This window comes from Phascolarctos cinereus, unplaced genomic scaffold (genome assembly GCF_003287225.1).
Source record: "Phascolarctos cinereus isolate Bilbo 61053 unplaced genomic scaffold, phaCin_HiC Scaffold_726;HRSCAF=1367, whole genome shotgun sequence".
Lineage (NCBI taxonomy): Eukaryota > Metazoa > Chordata > Mammalia > Diprotodontia > Phascolarctidae > Phascolarctos > Phascolarctos cinereus.
In genome coordinates this window covers 194,019,576-194,038,300 of record NW_027556098.1, presented here as the reverse complement: position 1 = coordinate 194,038,300, position 18,725 = coordinate 194,019,576, and the positions used below count along the sequence as shown (strand labels likewise).

The 18,725-nt window shown below is 38.8% G+C and overlaps 1 protein-coding gene across 7 annotated transcripts in view; it reads left to right on the top strand.

Annotated features, from left to right (window-relative positions):
* Positions 1-18,725, top strand: part of NAB1 (NGFI-A binding protein 1) — a 59,697-nt gene that overhangs the window by 26,625 nt on the left and 14,347 nt on the right. For all 7 annotated transcript variants that reach the window (XM_078146925.1, XM_020993582.2, XM_078146924.1 and 4 more), the window contains exons 3-4: positions 1,163-1,296; positions 3,775-3,826. In XM_078146925.1, coding sequence (XP_078003051.1) covers positions 1,163-1,296; positions 3,775-3,826 — 186 coding nt within the window. The remainder of the gene's footprint in view (positions 1-1,162; positions 1,297-3,774; positions 3,827-18,725) is intronic.

Genomic DNA, 18,725 nt, shown 5'->3' with positions numbered 1-18,725 from the left:
ACTTTAAAAAATTAGTCTTTTGCTCCAGGTTCAGAGGGTATAATTGTGTACCCAACAAAAATACTTAAGAGAAAATGTTTTCTACTAGTGTTCTCTTAAGGTGAGGGGATAAATATGAAGCCAAATTTTCCCACCTACATTTTTCGTATCCAGCTTTTGGCCCTGAGGTAGAAGAATTAGGCTCTTTATGATTGCAAAAGGCGATAGCAGATTACTTGGCTCAGAACAAAACTGTTTAACAGTTAGGAGGTCTCCATGGTATTCTGTATAAAAGGCTTACCAACTTACCTAATGGGCTGTTGCCTATTGACTATATGCTGAGGGCTTTTCAGATACTATATAGTGCCAGGCCCTTTCCTTTTAGAGACGAGGAAAACAAAGTCTGTCTGCTTCTTGCCCACATACTTGCTATCCTTATGATTCTCCCTCAAAATAAAATAATAAAATTGTGATTGATTTTTCTTGGTTCATTTGAGAAGGTTTCTAAGAATATAAATTGGAGAATATGGCAGGACCTATGGGAAGCTAGGTGGCACAGTGAATAGAGTGCTGGACTGGAACTCAAGAAGACTTATCTGAGTTCAAATGTGGCCTCATATAGTTACTAGCAGTGTGACCAAGTGGGAAAGTCACTTAACTCTATTTGCCTCAGTTTCCTTATCTGTAAAATGAACTGTAGAAGGAAAATGGCAAACCACTCCAGTATCTTCACCAAGAAACCCCCAAATGGGTCACGAAGAGTCATACACAACTAAACAACAACAACGTGGCAGGGCTAGAAGCATCACGGTATAGTAAAAAGAGCACCAGATCAGCAGTCAGAGGACCTGAGCTAAAATCTTGGCTCTCTCACTTCTTTTGAGTGTGACCTTAATTTGCATGTCATATATCCTTTTGGTCTCAGTTTTCTCACCTTTTAAAGTGAGAGGATTGGACTGTATGACTGCTAAGGTAAGGTCCCTTCCAGCTTTAAATCTGTGACCTGACTATGTTTTCTTGTTAATTAGGACATTAGGAATGTACACATATGCAGTTATAAAAGCCATAGGGTCATAAGGCCATTGTTGTTAAGTGAAATGCCATTTAAATTTATTGACTTAGTGAAACATTTTATGTGATTGATTGGAAAAGTCTGAACATCATTTCTGTGTTTAATTTTCAGCTGACTGTTAATGAAGCAGCCGCTCAGCTTTGTGTAAAAGATAATGCCCTGTTGACAAGAAGAGATGAACTCTTTGCCCTTTCTCGGCAGATTTCTCGAGAAGTCACCTACAAGTACACTTACCGAACAACCAAGTAAGCTTTGGAGGAGCTGAAGTAACTGAGGGTGAAAGTAGGATGTTTGGGCCCCATGCCCAGGTGCTGCATGCCTTCCTTCCCCTTTTTAATTCAGTGATCCTGATGGAATAAAGGGATGACTATGTGGTAAACACAGGAAATAAAACTTAGCATTGAGTTTTCAAAGCATTACTAATATGAATTCTGTTATTGAATGCTGCTCTTCAAAATATTATGACTATCCTCTTAGCAATATAAATAATTTTGGGAGTATCTCAAAGGATTCTTCTCCCTTTTCAGAAGCTTTTGTTGCAAGTGTGATCATTGAATTTAACAGATATTCTTAAGCACCTAGGGAGGGAGCTTGACATAATGGAGAAAGCTGGCCCCAGGATCAAGAAGACCTGGGTTCAAATCCTGCTTCTGACACATATTGTGAGTTGCATTTGTTAAAAAAAAATTGCGACTTAGCCCCTGTCTCTGTCCTGTTCTGGAGTGTCTGACATAGACAGTGATATGACTTAGGTACTGATTGCAAGAAACTATACTAAGTACCTATGGGATCTCAAAAGAAGGAGAAGAGGTGTTACCTATTGGCAAGGAGCTTGTGAGCAAATATTTTAGTTGTTTATGAAGATCGTGTTGCTTTGTATTTGAGGGAAAAGATAGCTCTACTATTAACAAGTAAAGTCTATGACAGTTCTTTTGAGAGACCAAAGTAGCACATAATACTGAAAGATCTCAGTGATGGTGGTTTTACCTGTAAATAATTTTACCTGTAAGCATATTATACTTTGAAATATATGCACAGGTTGTGTGATATAATGGGAATAGTGCTGGGTTTGCAAGCAGGAAACCTGGCTTTGAGTCCCACACTTAAAAGCTGTGTGACTGAGTGAATCACTTCAGCTTTTTCCTCATTTTTTAAGTGGGAATAATAATATTTATACTCAATAAATAACCTCAGAGTTAGAAAGAAAATGCTGTTTAAATCTCTTTATAAATGTGAGCTGTTGTTATTATTTTCATCCACAGCCCATCCCCACTAGATTCCCTAATCTAGTTCCGAAGATCTAGGTTTACTTTGCTTTTATTCATCAGTAACCCTAGCCAGACTCTTATTTCTTAACCTACCACCTGCAAGACTCCTCACATAGGTTTCCACCTAGTACCATTACTTTTGCAATTGCTGTCTTAGGGTTGTGTTTGTTTGTTTTGTAGCCAAGGTATTTAAATAGTAGCTTCAGGGGAAAAGACCCCGGATTCTATGGACAAGAACCTAGGCTTTTGCGGTAGATTATCTTGCATTTAGGATTGTACAGACTGTCCCTTCTGCGCATGGATAATCAGAAGGAGCTGTACCTACTGAGACTCAATTTTCTCTACGATTCTCTATGTTAAACTAAAAAGTTTAACCTAAAGTAGTCTGTATTATTTTATATGATATTTCTGTAGAGTTCCTAGAACTCATGTGAAAATGTGAGTTTTGTTCTCCCATTACAAATTATTCTTAATCTGCTACTTATTTTTTTATTTTAGTATTTTATTTTCCCCCAATTACATGTAAAAACAATTTTCAACATATATTTTAAAAGTTGAGTTCCAAATTCTCTCCCTTCCTTCCCACCCCTCTCATTGAAAAGGCAAGAAATTTGATATAGGTTATATATGTGTAGTCGTGCAAAACATATTTCCATTTTAGTCATGTTATAAAAGAAAACATAGACCAAAATAAAAAAACCCAAGAAAAATAAAGTAAAAAAAAATATGCTTCAATCTGTATTCACACTTCGTTAGTTCTTCCTCTGGGGATGGGTAACATTTTTTCGTCATAAGGCCTTCAGAATTGTCTTGGATCATTGTGTTGCTGAGAATAGCTAAGTGTTTCATAGTAGATCATCTTACAATATGGCTGTTATTGTATACAATTTTCTCCTGGTTCTACTCATTTCACTTTGTATCAGTTTATGTCTCTGCAGATTTTTCTGAGAACATGTAGCTCATCATTTCTTATAGGATGATAGTACTCCATCACAATTATATGCCATAACTTGTTCAGCCATTCCCCAAATTGATGATGGATCTTCTCGGCTGATGGGCATGTTCTCAATTTCCAATTCTTTGCCACCATTAATTTGCCATTTATAAAGGGAAGAATTGCAGCCCTATTTGATTTCTCATTCTTTTCATGATAACATGTGAAGCAGCCAGTCAACAAATATCTTTGAATGCTTTCTTTTTGGGGGCTACAAATAGGTAATGATCATTTCCTTTCTGCATAATTAAATGGTGGCTACTATTTACCTTTTTATTGGTAGAATTAACCCCCTGTATGTAAACTTGAAAGTGCTGGGGTGATGATTTTCATTATCCTAATGTTTATCATTTGTACATCTTTAAACAACTTCAGACATCTGAATTTCAACTGTATAATCTGTTTTAATGAAATATCCAGAAGAAAAATTGTAATCTTAATTTATTGTTTATTTTTTCTAGGTCTAAATGTGGAGAAAGAGATGAATTATCCCCTAAGAGGATTAAAATAGAGGTATTGTTATATATTTATATATTTTTTAAGCAACAAAATCAGTTATTTTTTAATATCACTAAAGAAATATGAGAACAGTTATAGAATATAAATTTTGCTTATAGATTAGATTTTAAATATGTCATCCTAAAAAAAGATACAGTAAGACTTGACTAGATTATAAAAATCTTAGAACTAAAAGAAACTTTGGAGTACCTTTAACCCAAGTTTCTTTTTATAGATGAAACTAAAGGACAGAGAGATGAAATGGTCAGTATTGTTATGGATGGCAGTTAGGTGGTACACTGGATAGAGCACTGAAGACTCTTCTTCCTGAAGTCAAATCCGATACTTACTAGCTATGTGACCCTGGGCAAGTCACTTTACCCTGTTTGCCTCAGTTTCCTCATCTGTAAAATGAGCTAGAGAAAGAAATGGCGGAATACTCCAGTATCTTTGCCAAGAAAACCCCAGATGGGGTCATGAACAGTCACACATGAACAAAAATGACTAAATAACAAATTGTTCTGGAGGATACAGTCTAAATTAGTGAGAGTCAGAATTGTAGACTACTTAAAAATTGTATTACTTTTAAACATGCAGGGCAACTAATGAGGGCTAATAAAATATCACCTGCTAGAAGTCCACAAAGAAGAATGACGTGTAATTTGCAGACAAGTGATTCAATGCTTCTTAAGTGCTTGAGTGAAAACTGATTTAGTTTTACTCTTCCTCCTAAGTTTTATCTACACCGTTAATCAGTTTAGTACATAGTTAAAAGGTAATACAAGGATAAATAAATGCAGCCTTTGTTTAAGCGCACAAATTCCAATTCTTAGGCCCAAATAAGTGACACCGAGACCTACACTAGGGTGAGTGTAGCTGAAATAACAGAATATACTTCTTGTTTTTGTCCTGCAGATGGTCAAGTAGGGGTTTATAAAGAGGAATGTACTTCCCTCTCTTAGGGGCCCTCAGCTCTAAAGAATGGTTTCAAGATCAGTTTTTTTAAAAATTATGTATTGAATAAGCTGCCTGTTTTAAGGCTAACCCAAGCTACTATACAAAGAAGTTAGTATCAGCACCTGACCAGGGGTACCCTTTTTGAGGTCTTTTCTGTGTTGTAGCATGTAGAAGTGAAGATGCTAAGATTTAATAGAATGTTTGAGCTGGAGGTCAAATCAGCATAATCACCTTTCAGATGCAGAGATCTGTGGTAACTGCTGGGTTAGATATAAATTTTGGATATGGCACAGTCCTTCCTCTAGTGAAGTCTACAGTGTAGTAGGAAGATATAACACATACACAAAATCACATCCAAGATTTATTTACTAAAGTGTAAAAAAGTATTCTTACAAGGTTAGTCCCACTGCATAGAACACCAGTGTCATGAATCTTTTTGTGTATTAATTGTATTAGAGTAAATTCTTGTAGTACAAAGAAGGGACTGATAGGGCAGACGGGAGGATAAACAGAGGAGGCACTAAAACAGAATAATATATGTAAAGGTACTACCAATGTCTCTGCCATGCTGATACCAGCTTTACTTAACTGGTTTATAGGCAGAGCTATAGGTACAAGATGAGGACAGCCAGCTCTCTGGAAGTCAGAGGGAACTTGGGGGTTCCCCATAGAATGCCCTCTGATGTTAGAGAGTGTGTGTGACAGCCAAGGATAAGCACTTGATTGGCAATACCAGAGAAGGCCTAGAGTCAGGTACTGGTCACGGTCCCCCTTAACTGCTACATGTATAAGTACTTTAAAGGGTTGCAAAGAAAAATGCCTTGGGCTGTCCGGAGCAGGGGATAGAGAAATGTCCATTGCCAATGAGGAGTTGGAAAGGTAAGGCCTCCTTAAGTTGGTGGCATTTGAGTTGGGCTTTCAAGGATGTGTAGGAATTATGCAGGGCTCAGAGGTGCAAGGAAAGGCATTCCAGTAGATTATAAGCTCCTTGAGGGAAAAGACTGTTTTACTTTTGTTATTGTTTCCCTGGAACCTAGTACTGTGCCTTGCACATAGTAATGCATAATAAGTATTAGTTGAATTGAATTGAATAGGCTTTGGGAATAGCTGCAACAAAGTCATGGAGACGGTGAAGTTTGGGTTTTGTACAGTAAGAAAAATAGACCAGTCGGGCTGGAACATAGAATGAGATTAAGAATGCTAAGGTAAATTGACCCTAGATTATGTTGGTTCTGAATTCCAGGCTAAGAAGATTGAACTTTGCTAGCTGGGTAGCAGATGGCTATTGAAAGGTTTTGAGTAGAGAGGTGGCATGGCCAGATTTCTGCATAAGGATAGTCTGCTATCAGTGTAAAGGGTGGTTTGGAAAAGAGGAGAGAATACAGGTGATGAGAATGTTAAGGAAGTAGTCTGGACAGTTGGTAAGGAGAGTCTGTGCTAGGGAAGTGGCAATGAGGTCTGAGATTCAAGAGCTATCAAATAAATAGAATTGGCAGGACTTTGTCATTGATGGGAGATTCAAGGTGAATTAGAGAGAACAGTCAGTATTTAGTGCTGCTGACAGAAATAGTCAAGTCAGGAGGAACAGCACATTTTTTGGATAAATATAAATTAGTTTTGGACGTACTGAGTTTGAGACATTGGCAGGATATCCAGGTAAGAGATGTTCTCATTCAATTGGAGATTTGGGTCTGAGAGAGCTTAGGGTCAGAGGTTTTTTAGGAGAGCTCTGAAAAAAAGTGATAGTTGGGGCAGTGAGGTGGCACAGTGGATAGAGCTTGGCCCTGAAGTCAGGAGCACCTGAGTTCAAATCCGGCCTCAGACCAGACACTTGACACTTACTAGCTGTGTGACCTTGGGCAAGTCACTTAACCCCAATTGCCTTAAAAAAAAAGCCTGATAGTTGAGATAGAGAGCAAATGAAGTTGCCAAGGGAGAGAGTGTAGAGAAACAAGAAGAGCATGGAGGGCAAAAGACACAGAGATTAGAGAATTGGGGGGGGGGACTGGTTGAATGATATCTAAGCCAAGATGGAGGAAACATACAGAAGGGGAGTTTGACAATGTCAGATACTTCAGAGAGGTAAAGGAGGATAAATAAAGCCAGCTGGATTTAGTAATTATGTGGTCATTGGTAACTTTTGAGCAGTTGTAGAGGACTGAAAAGAAGATTGCAAAGGATTCAGTAGAGAGTGAGTGATGAGAAAGGCTCAGTTAGGGTTGGGGAGACCTGAGTATACTTATAAACAAATGGAAAGGAGCCAGTGGAGAGGGAAATATTGAAGACAACTGATTTTTAATTCAAGATCCTAAAGGAGTTTGTGAGAGTCAAAGGTTTAGGTAGAAGGATTAGCCTTAGTAAGAAGTAGGGTTGCCTCTTTCTCTGAGAGGAGAAAGGGAAGAGGGTGGGTGATTAAGCCAAGAAATATGGGGGAATTGTTGTTTGACCTTCGTCTTTTGATTGATTTATGAGGTTAAATTCTCTCTTGTAAGTGTGGGAGGGTAGGGTTGCTATTGAGAGCTCCAGGGGTGAAGACTAAGTTTGCAACTCTTCATATGGCCAGTAATAAAAGGGTGCAGTAAGTATAAATAGAGGAGGAATATTGCCGAGCCTCAGTGAGGACTCAGCTAAAATTATGGAAGGGACTTTAGAGTTCATCTATGTAGTCCAAACCCTTCATTTTACATATGAAGAAACTGAGATTCAGAAAGGTGGAGTGCTGCTGTAAGTTACGAAGTTAGTTATCAGTCAGTAAGCAGAGCTGGGATTAGAACCAGTCTTCATTCCTGGTTCAGTGTTCTTTGTGCAATGCCACTTGTCTGCTGATTTGTTAAATGCTTGATTATTTCTCTAAGGACTAATGGACATTGAAAACCAAACACTTAAGGGAATATTTTGAGTCAGGGGGACTTAAATGTGATTATATAGAATATATCAAAATATGTCACTGTGATTCTGTCTTTTCTCTGACTCCTTCTTGTTCTGTCCTCTGTCTCTGTGTCTCTTTGTCTCTATCTCTGTCTTTCTCTGTGCCTGTGGCTCTCTTGTTTCCTTGGTGTAGGAAGCTCCTAGTGAGGAACTTCCTATACCAATGCAGATTGGCACCTTCTCTGAAATGTAAAGTCTTAGAAAATGTTGCCTGGGGCATTGAGAGATGAAGTGATACGCAGCTGGTATGTGTCTGAGCTGTGTGACTTGAACCCAGGTCTTTTTTTATGCTGAGACTAGCTCTATTTGTACTATACCAAACTATTTCCCATTTCCTCATTAATTGTTGCTAGGAATTCATATGACTTTGTATTTTGCAGTCATTTTCTACTAAGAACTTGCTTTAAAGTATAAAGACAGAATTTAGGGAAACGATTGACACAGGCACAGGGTATGGAAAGTTTTATTTGCTTATTTTTAATTTGTTTGATGTTCTCAGTTCTGTCTTGGGATTTTAACACACTTAATTCTGCAGTGTAATTGGGTCAAATCTTAGGTGCCATCCAAGGATGTACATAGTGACCCCAGAGGGCCTTTGTAGCACAATTTCTTACTAGGAAGTCCACGAAAGGCAATGTTGTAAGTGAGATTCCATGTTTATTAATTGTAATTAATTGATTTCTTATAGTAAAAACTGGGTATAGAAAGGAAGGTTGACAAATAGAAGAAAAACTAGGAAAGTTTTGTCCGATTTGGTGGGTTTGAAGAAGAAAGGGAGCACCATGAGGCTCAAGTGATCAAAAATGCTAGTCGGGTAACAGAACAGTGTTCTAACCTTGCTCATTATTGGCGCTACCATTGGCACAGCCATTACCATTCAGATTGCTTTCTGATTTGGCATAAGACCCATGTCATTATTTCATTATTGACATTACTTTAGTGCTTAGTCTTGATGAAAATTTGTGAGTCATATGAACTGTTTGCCATATTGCAGCCCATTTTGTTGCCCCAATATAAAAAACAATCAAAATTCACACCCCATAAAAGTTTTGGAAGTAAAGAATTTGCAAATGTGTATGGATAGAAGTATCAGGTAACTTTTTTTTCCAAGATCATAACTTATATTTTGACTCCCAAAACATCTGTTTTTGTTTCCTTTAATGAGCTGTATCATTCTCTTGAAAAACTGGAGCTGTTAAATCTGCTTATTAACCTAAGAATTAATGTTCAGATGGCTTTTAAAAGTAGGCTTTACCTTTCTACTTAGTTTTGTGGGATTAAAGCTGTAAGGGGAGATAGATAGATAGATAGATAGATAGATAGATAGATAGATAGATAGATAGATAGATAGATAGATAACCCCTCAGTCTAGAAAGGGGTTGTTCAGCTGGGGTCCATAGATCCCCTCCCCTAGAAGTCCATGTATAGATTTCATGGGGTCCCAAAACTGGGATAGGGAAAAAAATACATATTTGTTTTCACTAGCCTGTAATTGAAATTGAACATTTCTTCAATTATGAATTTAAACACATTATTCTGAGAAGGTGTCCATAGGGTTTATCAGACTGCCAAAGGGGTTCATGACACGAGAAAGTTAAGAACTCTTGATCTAGAAGTTTGATGAACACATTTTTTTCTTATTGATGTTAAATTTGAAATTTTTCACTTCCGAATATATTTGATAACTGACAAAAAATTGACAACGTACAGAATTCATTCATCTTCAATATTTTTACAAATAAACATGAATAGAAATTTTCATTCACAAAATGACAAAATAGAATGTCAGTGTAGAATGGAAATAATAAATGTAGAGAGGGAGAAGTATTTTACGTGATTAATACATGCTTAGTAGTAATGTTTCTTGGTGAATGGATGATATTTCTTCCTAATTCTTGAGACTAAATTGAAAGTACTTGTTGAGCAAGGGTAGATTTGAGTTTAACGTATTGGACCCACTTTTCTCTGTAAATGTTCTTAGGGTTCAGTCTAACCTTTCCTCTTTATAATTAGGCATGTTTTTTCATTGCTACTGGTTAGCTATTGTTTTTACATATATTTGCATATTGAACTCAATATAAAAACACGATGGTTATAATCTGTTAGAGTTGTATCCAAATCCATTGTGCAAGGCATGGTAGTCATTAAAATTCACAAAAAAATTGTAAACTTATGTCTGTAATCAAGGCCAAGTATTAGGGGAGTTTGACATAGAAATACATAGTCAATAGGCTGGGAATAGGGAGTACCATGGTATTCTATCTTCCCTTTCGTTGTAACTTATTATATAGACTTTTGAGAAAAGTCTCAAATCAGATTAGCCATGTTTCTGACTTCACCTCCTTTCTGACAATATGCTTTAGTAAGGCCTGACTGCCCTGTTCTGTCTGGAAGAATAACTAACCCAGACACCACCCCTGATGTATTTGTCTGCCACTGAAAACCCAGACTTAAGTAAAGATGGTTAGAGCAGTTTCAAGAATTGTACTCTTGTCCTTTTTCATTGGAAACTCAGAATCCAGTTTTGTGGTAACTGAAAATAAACGTGATAACTTGCTATTAAGAATGTATTAAAGGACTTCTATATGCAGAGAATTGCTATCCTGGGCTTATACATTTCCCTTTTTCCCTTCACCAGCACACTTTGTCAAAGCATTTATACAGAAGTTTGACAAGGTCCATCCAAGATTTAGAGGAAAAGAAAAAAAAATCATGTGATAGTTTATTATCTAGGGAAGCTCGCCTCTGAGTGGAAGCCCCTCCATTTATGAGCACAACATGAAAATAAGTTATAAAATGTTGCTATGTTTAGCAGGTTACCTTTTGAAATTTAAACATCTGTTGTACCCCTTTGTCTAGAATGAGTAAGTAGGCAGTCTGAAAGGAAAATATATGTGAAACAAATCCAGAAAATAAATTAAGGGAGAAGAAAAATCAAGAGGTAAGGCATTCAGGTCTCGTTCATTTATTTATTTATTTTTGTTTGTTTCTTGTTTTTTGTTTTTTTTCCCTTTTAAAGATAGTAAGTAGAAACAGATGACATCTGGTCTTTTCACTCAGAAGACACCTTGTTCCATGGAGAAACCTTGCTATTAGCTCCATTAGTTCTTTCTTAGACTAGAAAAAGATGTGCATGGGTGAATGAGAATATGACCACTAATCCTAGGGTTGGAAAAAGTAGCTTTCTTGTTTATGTTCAGATTTCACGTTATAAGTTTTCTTCTTTCACATAAATTACTGGCGACTGGGGGCTGAGAGAGACGGGAGGTGCTAATAACCTTGATTCCATGTGGACTAGTAATAGAAAGCAATCAGAGATAACTGGATAAAAAGAAGCAATGTTGGTTAATAGAGACCAAGGAGCTAGAGATTCAAAGACAAAGAAGTTTTAAAAGAACTTCAGTGGGTGCAGGGAGTGGGGGGGCACCCCCTAGGGAAATTAGGGCCTGAAGAAGAAAGACTCAGGAAACATCTGCAAGCAGTTCCAGTTGTGTGGGGGGGGCGAGGGGAGAGGAGGATGCAATGCATCCACCCACGCCGTCACCAAGCTGGTTGAAAAAGAAAGCCAGTATAATTTGATGTGGATTTTTCTCCCTCTGGATCAGAAGAACAGAAGCACTACAATCTGCTATTCATATAGAAAGTGTGAGTAGAAAAAAAGATAGAGCACATGTGGGACTGAGAACATCTGCTCTGAGAAGCCATTTTAGAGGCCACTGAGCGCAGCCTAGAAGTAACACAGGCTTTCTGCTAGTGTTTTAGGAAAAGACAGGAGGAGGAATGGGGTTGGAAACCAGTGGGATAAGAGTAATTAGGTCATGAACAGGCATCCCACCCCGTAGCTTTTATTTTCCCAGGATTTAGGCCTAAACTTTTTAGCGAGAGAGCACTGTGATTAATTGCAAGAGCCATGAATATGGCACCAAAACAAATTGCCTGCAGCTTGATATAGGTGATGATTGGGGCTGAGTAGAAGGGGATGGGTGGGGGGGGGGGAAGCATGAAAAAAACAAGTGATAAATAAAAGATATTATGCTCAACATTGGAGATGCAAGCTGGAAAAGAGTCTAGATTCTTGTGTTATCTTCATCCCTTCATTTCTAAAGCCATAGAGTTTTGGATATTTTAATCCTTTTGTATTTCAGAGTGACAGCTGCCCAACCCACATAGCTCTTCTACCAATGGAGTCTTGAATAATATGGAAAGCTAGAGAAAACACAGTGACAGAAATATATGTGATGATGGTCTTGGCAAACAGACCCATTACTCTGAGTATATTGTTTGCTGGATAGGTTTTTTTGTTTGTTTTGAGGCACTAGTGTGAGGTGATGTAATTATTCATAAATTCTCTCTCCTAAAACATTTCACATACGGGTGCCATAGTGGTATCCCCATTCCCCTTTGAATTGGTCCTGTCTTCTAAGAACAATAAATCAAAAATATTAATTGCTTACTGTATAGTAGGTATTGTGATGGGTATTGGAAATACAAAGACAAACACAGAAGAGTCCCTGCCCTCAAGGAGCTTATGTTCTATCAGGGAAACAACATGAACATATAAGTAAATAAAAATATGTGCAAGGTACTACTGACATTTACCTTTGAAAGCAATGTAGTATGGTATGGTATATACAACATTGGACCTAGAGTCAGGAAGACCTGATTTCAAACCTACTTAGACACTTAACTGTATGACCCTAAGCAAGTCATTTAACCTCTGTAGGCCTCAGTTTCCTCATTTGTGAAAATTTTGGGGAGAGAGCATTAACAAATGGTAGCATGTAGGCTGTACTTTGAATCAAGCTGGGGAGATGGAATTCCATGTATGTGGGATAGCAAGAAATCCAGTTTGGCTAAAATGTAGACTGTGGCAAAAGTCTGGAAAGGTAGGCTGGAACCAGATGATGAAGGCCTTTGAATGCCAAAGAGAAGAGTTTATAGTTTATTGAGCTGGTAATAGAGATTCACTGGACATTTTTTTCAAGAGAGTGATTAGATCTGTGCTTTAGGAATATCACTTTGGCAGCAAAGTGGAGGATAAATTAGAGAGAAAAGCTTGAGGCTAGTGCATTAATCTAGGCAAGAGAGGGTGAGGGCTGAACTAGGATAGCCACCACATGAATGGAGAGGAGGGGACAGATGCAAGAAATCTTGTAGAGATGGAACCTACAACACTTGACAACTGATTGGATATAGGAAAAAGAGAATAAGGAGTCAAGAGTAACTCCAGTGTCACAAACCAGAGTGATTGGAAGGATGGTGCTATCTTCAAGGAAAATAGGGAACTTGGGAAGAGGTTCTGGGGATAGATTCTGAGCTCTCTTTTCGACATATTGAATTTGAGATACCTACCTATTGGACATCCAGATGTAAATGTCTATTAGGCAGTTGGAGATGTGAGACCAGAGTTCATAAGAGACAGTAATTCTGGACATAGAGATTTTGGAGTCTCCTGAATAGAGATGATAATTGAATTCATGGAAACTGATGAGATCACCAAGTTAAAGAATACATATGGAGAGAAGAAGAGGTCCCCAAGACAGAACCTTGGGATACACCATAGTTAGGAGATGGGATATAGAGGATGATCCAGTAAAGGGGACTGAGGAATGGGCAGGTAGGTAGGAGAGAATCAAGAGAGAGTATCCATGAAGAGAACATAGTCAACAGTATCAAACGCTTCAGAAAGGTCAAGAAAGATGAGAACTAAAAAGAGAACTTTGGATTTGTCAACAAGTTAGAGATCATTGGTAATTATGGAGAGAGTGGTTTCAGTTAAGCACTAAGGTTAGGAAGCAAGATTCTAAAGGGCTGAGAAAGAAGTGGAGACAAGGCTGTGAAAGAGAGGAATGATATAAAGCAATGGTTTTGATAATAAGGTCAAGGGAAATTTTTTTTAAGTCTGGAGAAGCCTGGGCGTGTTTATAGGAACAAGGAAAGAGGGAGAGATCGAAGATAAGAGGGAATTTTGAAGGGGCAAACTGCCAGAGGGAATGGAAGAAAATATGATAAAAGGTAAAAGTGGAAGGGCTGACTTTGGTAAATAGAAGAGCCACCTCTGTATGAGACAAGGATCAAGGAATAGAGAATAAGAGATAATGTCAAAGGGTTTTGAGATGGAGAGTAGGGGAAGAGACATCAGGGCAGACAGCATTTGTTTTCTCCTTAAACTGTAAAGTGAGGTTCAAGAAGAGGAGGTTTAGAACAATAGTTAAAGAGAGTGCAATGGTTAGAGAAAAGTAAAAGGATTGTTGCAGTGGAAGGGGGACAGTTGGGATTAGGTAACATGTAGGTAATAGAGTCAATCTGAATAGCATGAATAGAAGAAGAAGAGGCAGATGGGAGAAGTAACCTAGAATATGGGTTTGGTATGACATGAGCAACACTTGGACAAGGGGACAAAGGATTCAAGAATAGAAAACAATTTAAAATTTAGCTGTTTAACTTTAGGGTCAAAATGTAGAAGGAAAAAAATTGAGGCTCTAGCAGGAGCAATGGCTTAGATTGTCCTGAGGGTAGAAGCAATGGAAGGCACAGTGTGGATGAAGAGCAGGTTTGGAAGAAACATAGCATAGGGAGAAATGGAATGATAGCTCATTATAAATGAATTTCAGACTTGTTGGTTATAAAAGTGGAAAACTTCTAGGTGATAGTGAGAAGAGTATGACCATCCCTCGGTGGTGGAGGTGCAATGGAGGTATAGTTTGTGGGAGTTGAGTAGATTGAGGAACTGAGAAGTCAGGGTATTTGAAAGTAGCATCAGTGTGTTTGTTGAAGTCCTTTAGTATAAAGCAGGGGTTGAGGTTGAGAAAAGGAGACTACTGAAATCCTAGAGAAGAGATAATAATTTAGGGACTGGTAGATAAACTGTCACAAGGAGCTTCATAGGATGATACATATGTACATATATGTGTGTGTACATATGTGCGTGCATATACATGTGTATGGGTAGAGTAATTGTCCAAGGAGGAAAGGCTTTTGAATGGTGGAAGCAGAGGAAGGTTTGGAAGCGACAATGGTGAACAAGGAATATGCCGTCTTTCCCTATGCCAATGTGTTAGCAGGCATGAGAGAGTCTTTACAGTAGTTGAAAGAATGGCCAAGGATAGTGTCTACTGAGGGGAGCCAAGTCACCATGCATGTCAAAAGGTAGAAGGAGCACAAAAGGAAGAGGAACAAAATGAAAGTAGATTTGTTCATGATACCAGAGAGGGAAAGGCAAGGGTTCCAAAGAGCGGTAATGTTAATGATAATATCACATTTCACCTGAATAGCAATTTTACATTCCCAAGCATTCTTAGAATCATTTTCATTTGGTCCTCCCAGCAGCCCACTGAGGTAAGGACAGTGGGTTATTTTAGAATCAGTCAGTTGATGAGTATTTATTAAGTACTTACTATGGAGCAGCTAGGTAGTGCAGTGTATAGAGTACCAGATCTGGAGTCAGGAAGACTTGAGTTCAAATCTGGCCCCAGACACTAAGTCTTTTAAGTGACCCTGGGAAAGTCACTTAACTCTGCCTCAGTTTTCTCTTCTGTAAAGTGAGCTGGAGAAGGCAATGGCAAACCACTTCTTTGCTAAGAAAACTGCAAATAGGATTATGAAGTCAGACAAAACTTGAAAACGACCAAACAAAAACAGTATGTACCAGGCCCTAGGGATAAAAAGAAAGGCAAAAGCACACTCTCCTCTTTTTTTTTTAATATGTAAATTTCTTTATTTTTAGTTTTCAACATTCACTTCCACAAGTTTTTGAGTTCCAGGTTTTCACCCCATCTCCCCCCTCCCCCCACCCCAAGATGTCATGCATTCTGAATATCCCTTCCCCTAGTCTGTCCTCTCTTCTATCTCTCTCCCCTTCCCCTTCTGTTTTCCTGTAGGGCAGAATAGACTTCTGTACCCCATTTCTTATATTTCTTATTTCCCAGTAGCATGTGAAAACATTTTTTTAAACATATGTTTTTAAAACTTTAGGTTTAAAATTTTCTCTCTTCCTCCCTCCCCACCCACCCTCATTGAAAAGGCAAGCAACTCAATATAGGTTATACATGTGCAGTTATGCAAAACATATCCATAGTAGACATGTTGTGAAAAACTAACTCTATTTCCCTTAATCCTATCCTGCCCTCCCATTTATTCTATTCTTTCTTTTGACCCTGTCCCTCCTCAGAAGTATTTACTTCTGATTACCCCTTTCCCAATCGGCCCTCCTCTCTATCATCCCCCTGCTCTCTTGTCCCCTTCTCCCCCTATTTTCCTGTAGGGTAAGACAGATTTCCATACCCAATTGAATGTGTATGTTATTCCCTCCTTAAGCCAAATCCTATGAGAATAAGATTCATTCATTCTCTCCCCCCCGTTTCCCCTCCACTGTAAGACTTTTCTTTTCTGTTTTTTTTGTGAGATAATTTACCCCATTCTACCTCTCCCTTTTTCTTCTCCGAGTATAATCCTCTCTCATCCCTTAATTTTATTCTCCAGATATGACCCCTTAATCTTCAACTCACCCTCTGCCCTCTATCTATCTATCTACATTACATACATATAATTTTTTTCCTCCAACTACCCTAATACTGACAAAGGTCTCATGAGTTATAAATATCATCTTTCCATGCAGGAATGTAAACAGTTCAATCTTAATAAGTCTCTTATGATTTCTCTTTCCTGTTTACCTCTTCATGTTCCACTTGAGTCCTGTATTTGAAAGTCAAATTTTCTATTCAGCTCTGGTCTTTTCATCAAGAATGCTTGAAAGTCCTCTATTTCACTGAATGACCATTTTTTCCCCTGAAGGATTATACTCAGTTTTGCTGGGTAGGTGATTCTTGGTTGTAATCCTATCTCCTTTGCCCTCTGGAATATTATATTCCATGCCCTGCGGTCCTTTAATGTAGAAGCTGCTAAATCTTGTGTTATCCTGATTGTGTTTCCACAGTACTTGAATTGTTTCCTTCTGGCAGCTTGTAATATTTTCTCCTTGACCTGGGAACTCTGGAATTTGGCTAAATATTCCTAGGAGTTTTCCTTTGGGGATCTCTTTCAGGAGGAGATCTGTGGATTCTTTCAATTTCTATTTTGCCCTCTGGTTCTAATATATCAGGGCAGTTTTTCTTGATAATTTCTTGAAAGATGATGTCTAGGCTCTTTTTTGATCATGGCTTTCAGATAGTCCAATAATTTTTAAATTCTCTCTCCTGGATCTATTTTCCAGGTCAGTTGTTTTTCCAATGAGATATTTCACATTTTCTAATTTTTCATTCTTTTGGATTTGTTACTGTGTCTTGATTTCTCATAAAGTCATCTTCCAATTGCTCTATTCTAATTTTTAAGGAAGTATTTTCTTCAGTAAACTTTTGGACTTCCTTTTCCATTTGGCCAATTTTTCTTTTTAGGGCATTCTTCTCCTCATTGGCTTTTTGGACCTCTTTTGCCATTTGGGTTAGGCTATTTTTTAAGGTGTTATTTTCTTCAGTATTTTTTTGGGTCTCCTTTAGCAAGCTGTTGACTTGTTTTTCATGATTTTCTTGCATTACTCTCAGTTTTTCCTCTACTTCCCTTACTTGCCTCTCAAGATCCCTTTTGAGCTCTTCCAAGGCCTGGGACTGATTCATATTTTTCTTGGAGGCTTTGGATGTAGAAGCTTTGACTTTGTTGTCTTCTTCTGGTTGTAAATTTTGATCTTTTTCACCAAAGTAAGATAATATAGTCTGACTCTTTTTGCGCTGCTTGCTTATGATCCCAGCCAATTACTTGAGTTATAAACTCTTTGTCAAGGTAGAAGTCTATTTCCAGTGTAGAGACTGTACTGTCCCAAGCTTTGGGGGGTTTGTGTAGCTGTTTTCAGAGATACTTCTGGGGATCTGTAAATTTTCAGTTCTTCCAAGGTGGTATGATAAGGGGCAAGGTGTTTGCTCCTTTCCTGGCCTGCGACTAACAGTACTCCTTTCTGTCCTGTAACTGTGAGGAGGGGTTCCTCTCCACAGCCACTACAAGCTCCACCAAGCCAGCGCTCCTCCTCACCCCAGCACCGCAGCCCAGAACTGTGGCCCAGATGCAAACATGGGCAAAGCAAGAGATTCCTGCCTCAGCGCTGGCAGAGAGATCCCTGCAGTCCCTCTCTGATCAGACACTGGATTCCCCCTCAGTCTGTGGGCCGGAAGCTTGGGAAGCAGCTGCGTGCCCCCCCCCCCCACTCTTGGGGAATGGAGATGAAACCCCACCTTCCTTTCTCATCACCGACAGAAACAGACTTGTCCCACTGACCTTCTAAGTTGTCTTTGGTATCGGTGGATTGAGGAGTCTGGAAACCTCCACAGCTGCCCGAGATTCAGTCCTCTGAGGCCTGCTCCAGGTTCGAGGCAGGCTGCATGCCCACGCTGCACTGCCCTGCGCTCCCAGCCTGGCACGATACACCTTTCTGATCAATCATCCAGATTGTCTTGGGCTGGAAATTTGTTTCACTCTGTCTTTTTGTGGGTTCTGCTGCTTCACAATTTTTTTAGAGCCATTTTTAATGAGTATTTGGAGGGGTTTGGGGGAGAACTCAAGCTAGTCACTGCTTTCACTCCGCCATCTTGGCTCTGCCCCACACTCTCCTCTTTTAAGGAATGAGGAAGACAACACGTAAACAACTATGTACAAAGCTGGGGATGGAAATATACCAGGAAAGGCCTCTTGCAGAAGGTGGAATTTGAGCTGGATCTTGAAAAAAGCCAGGGAAGTTGGGAGGTAGAGGTGAAGAGGGAGAGAAATCCAACACGGGGGGCAGCTAGTGAAAATGCGTGGAGATGGGAAGTAGTGTTGTGTTTGAGGAGCAGTAAGAAGGCTGGTATCACTGCATTTTACCATTGTGAAAACCCAATAGAGGGGTTAAATGTCTTACATGTTTGATGTAGTCATTAATGATGGAATTTGGACTAGAATCCACGTGACTAAACTTCTGGTGCTCTTTTCATTTGCAGTATTGTTGTCATTGATATATCTGATTTGGTGTGTTTATTTTAATGCTTACTCCAGAGCCAGTACCTAC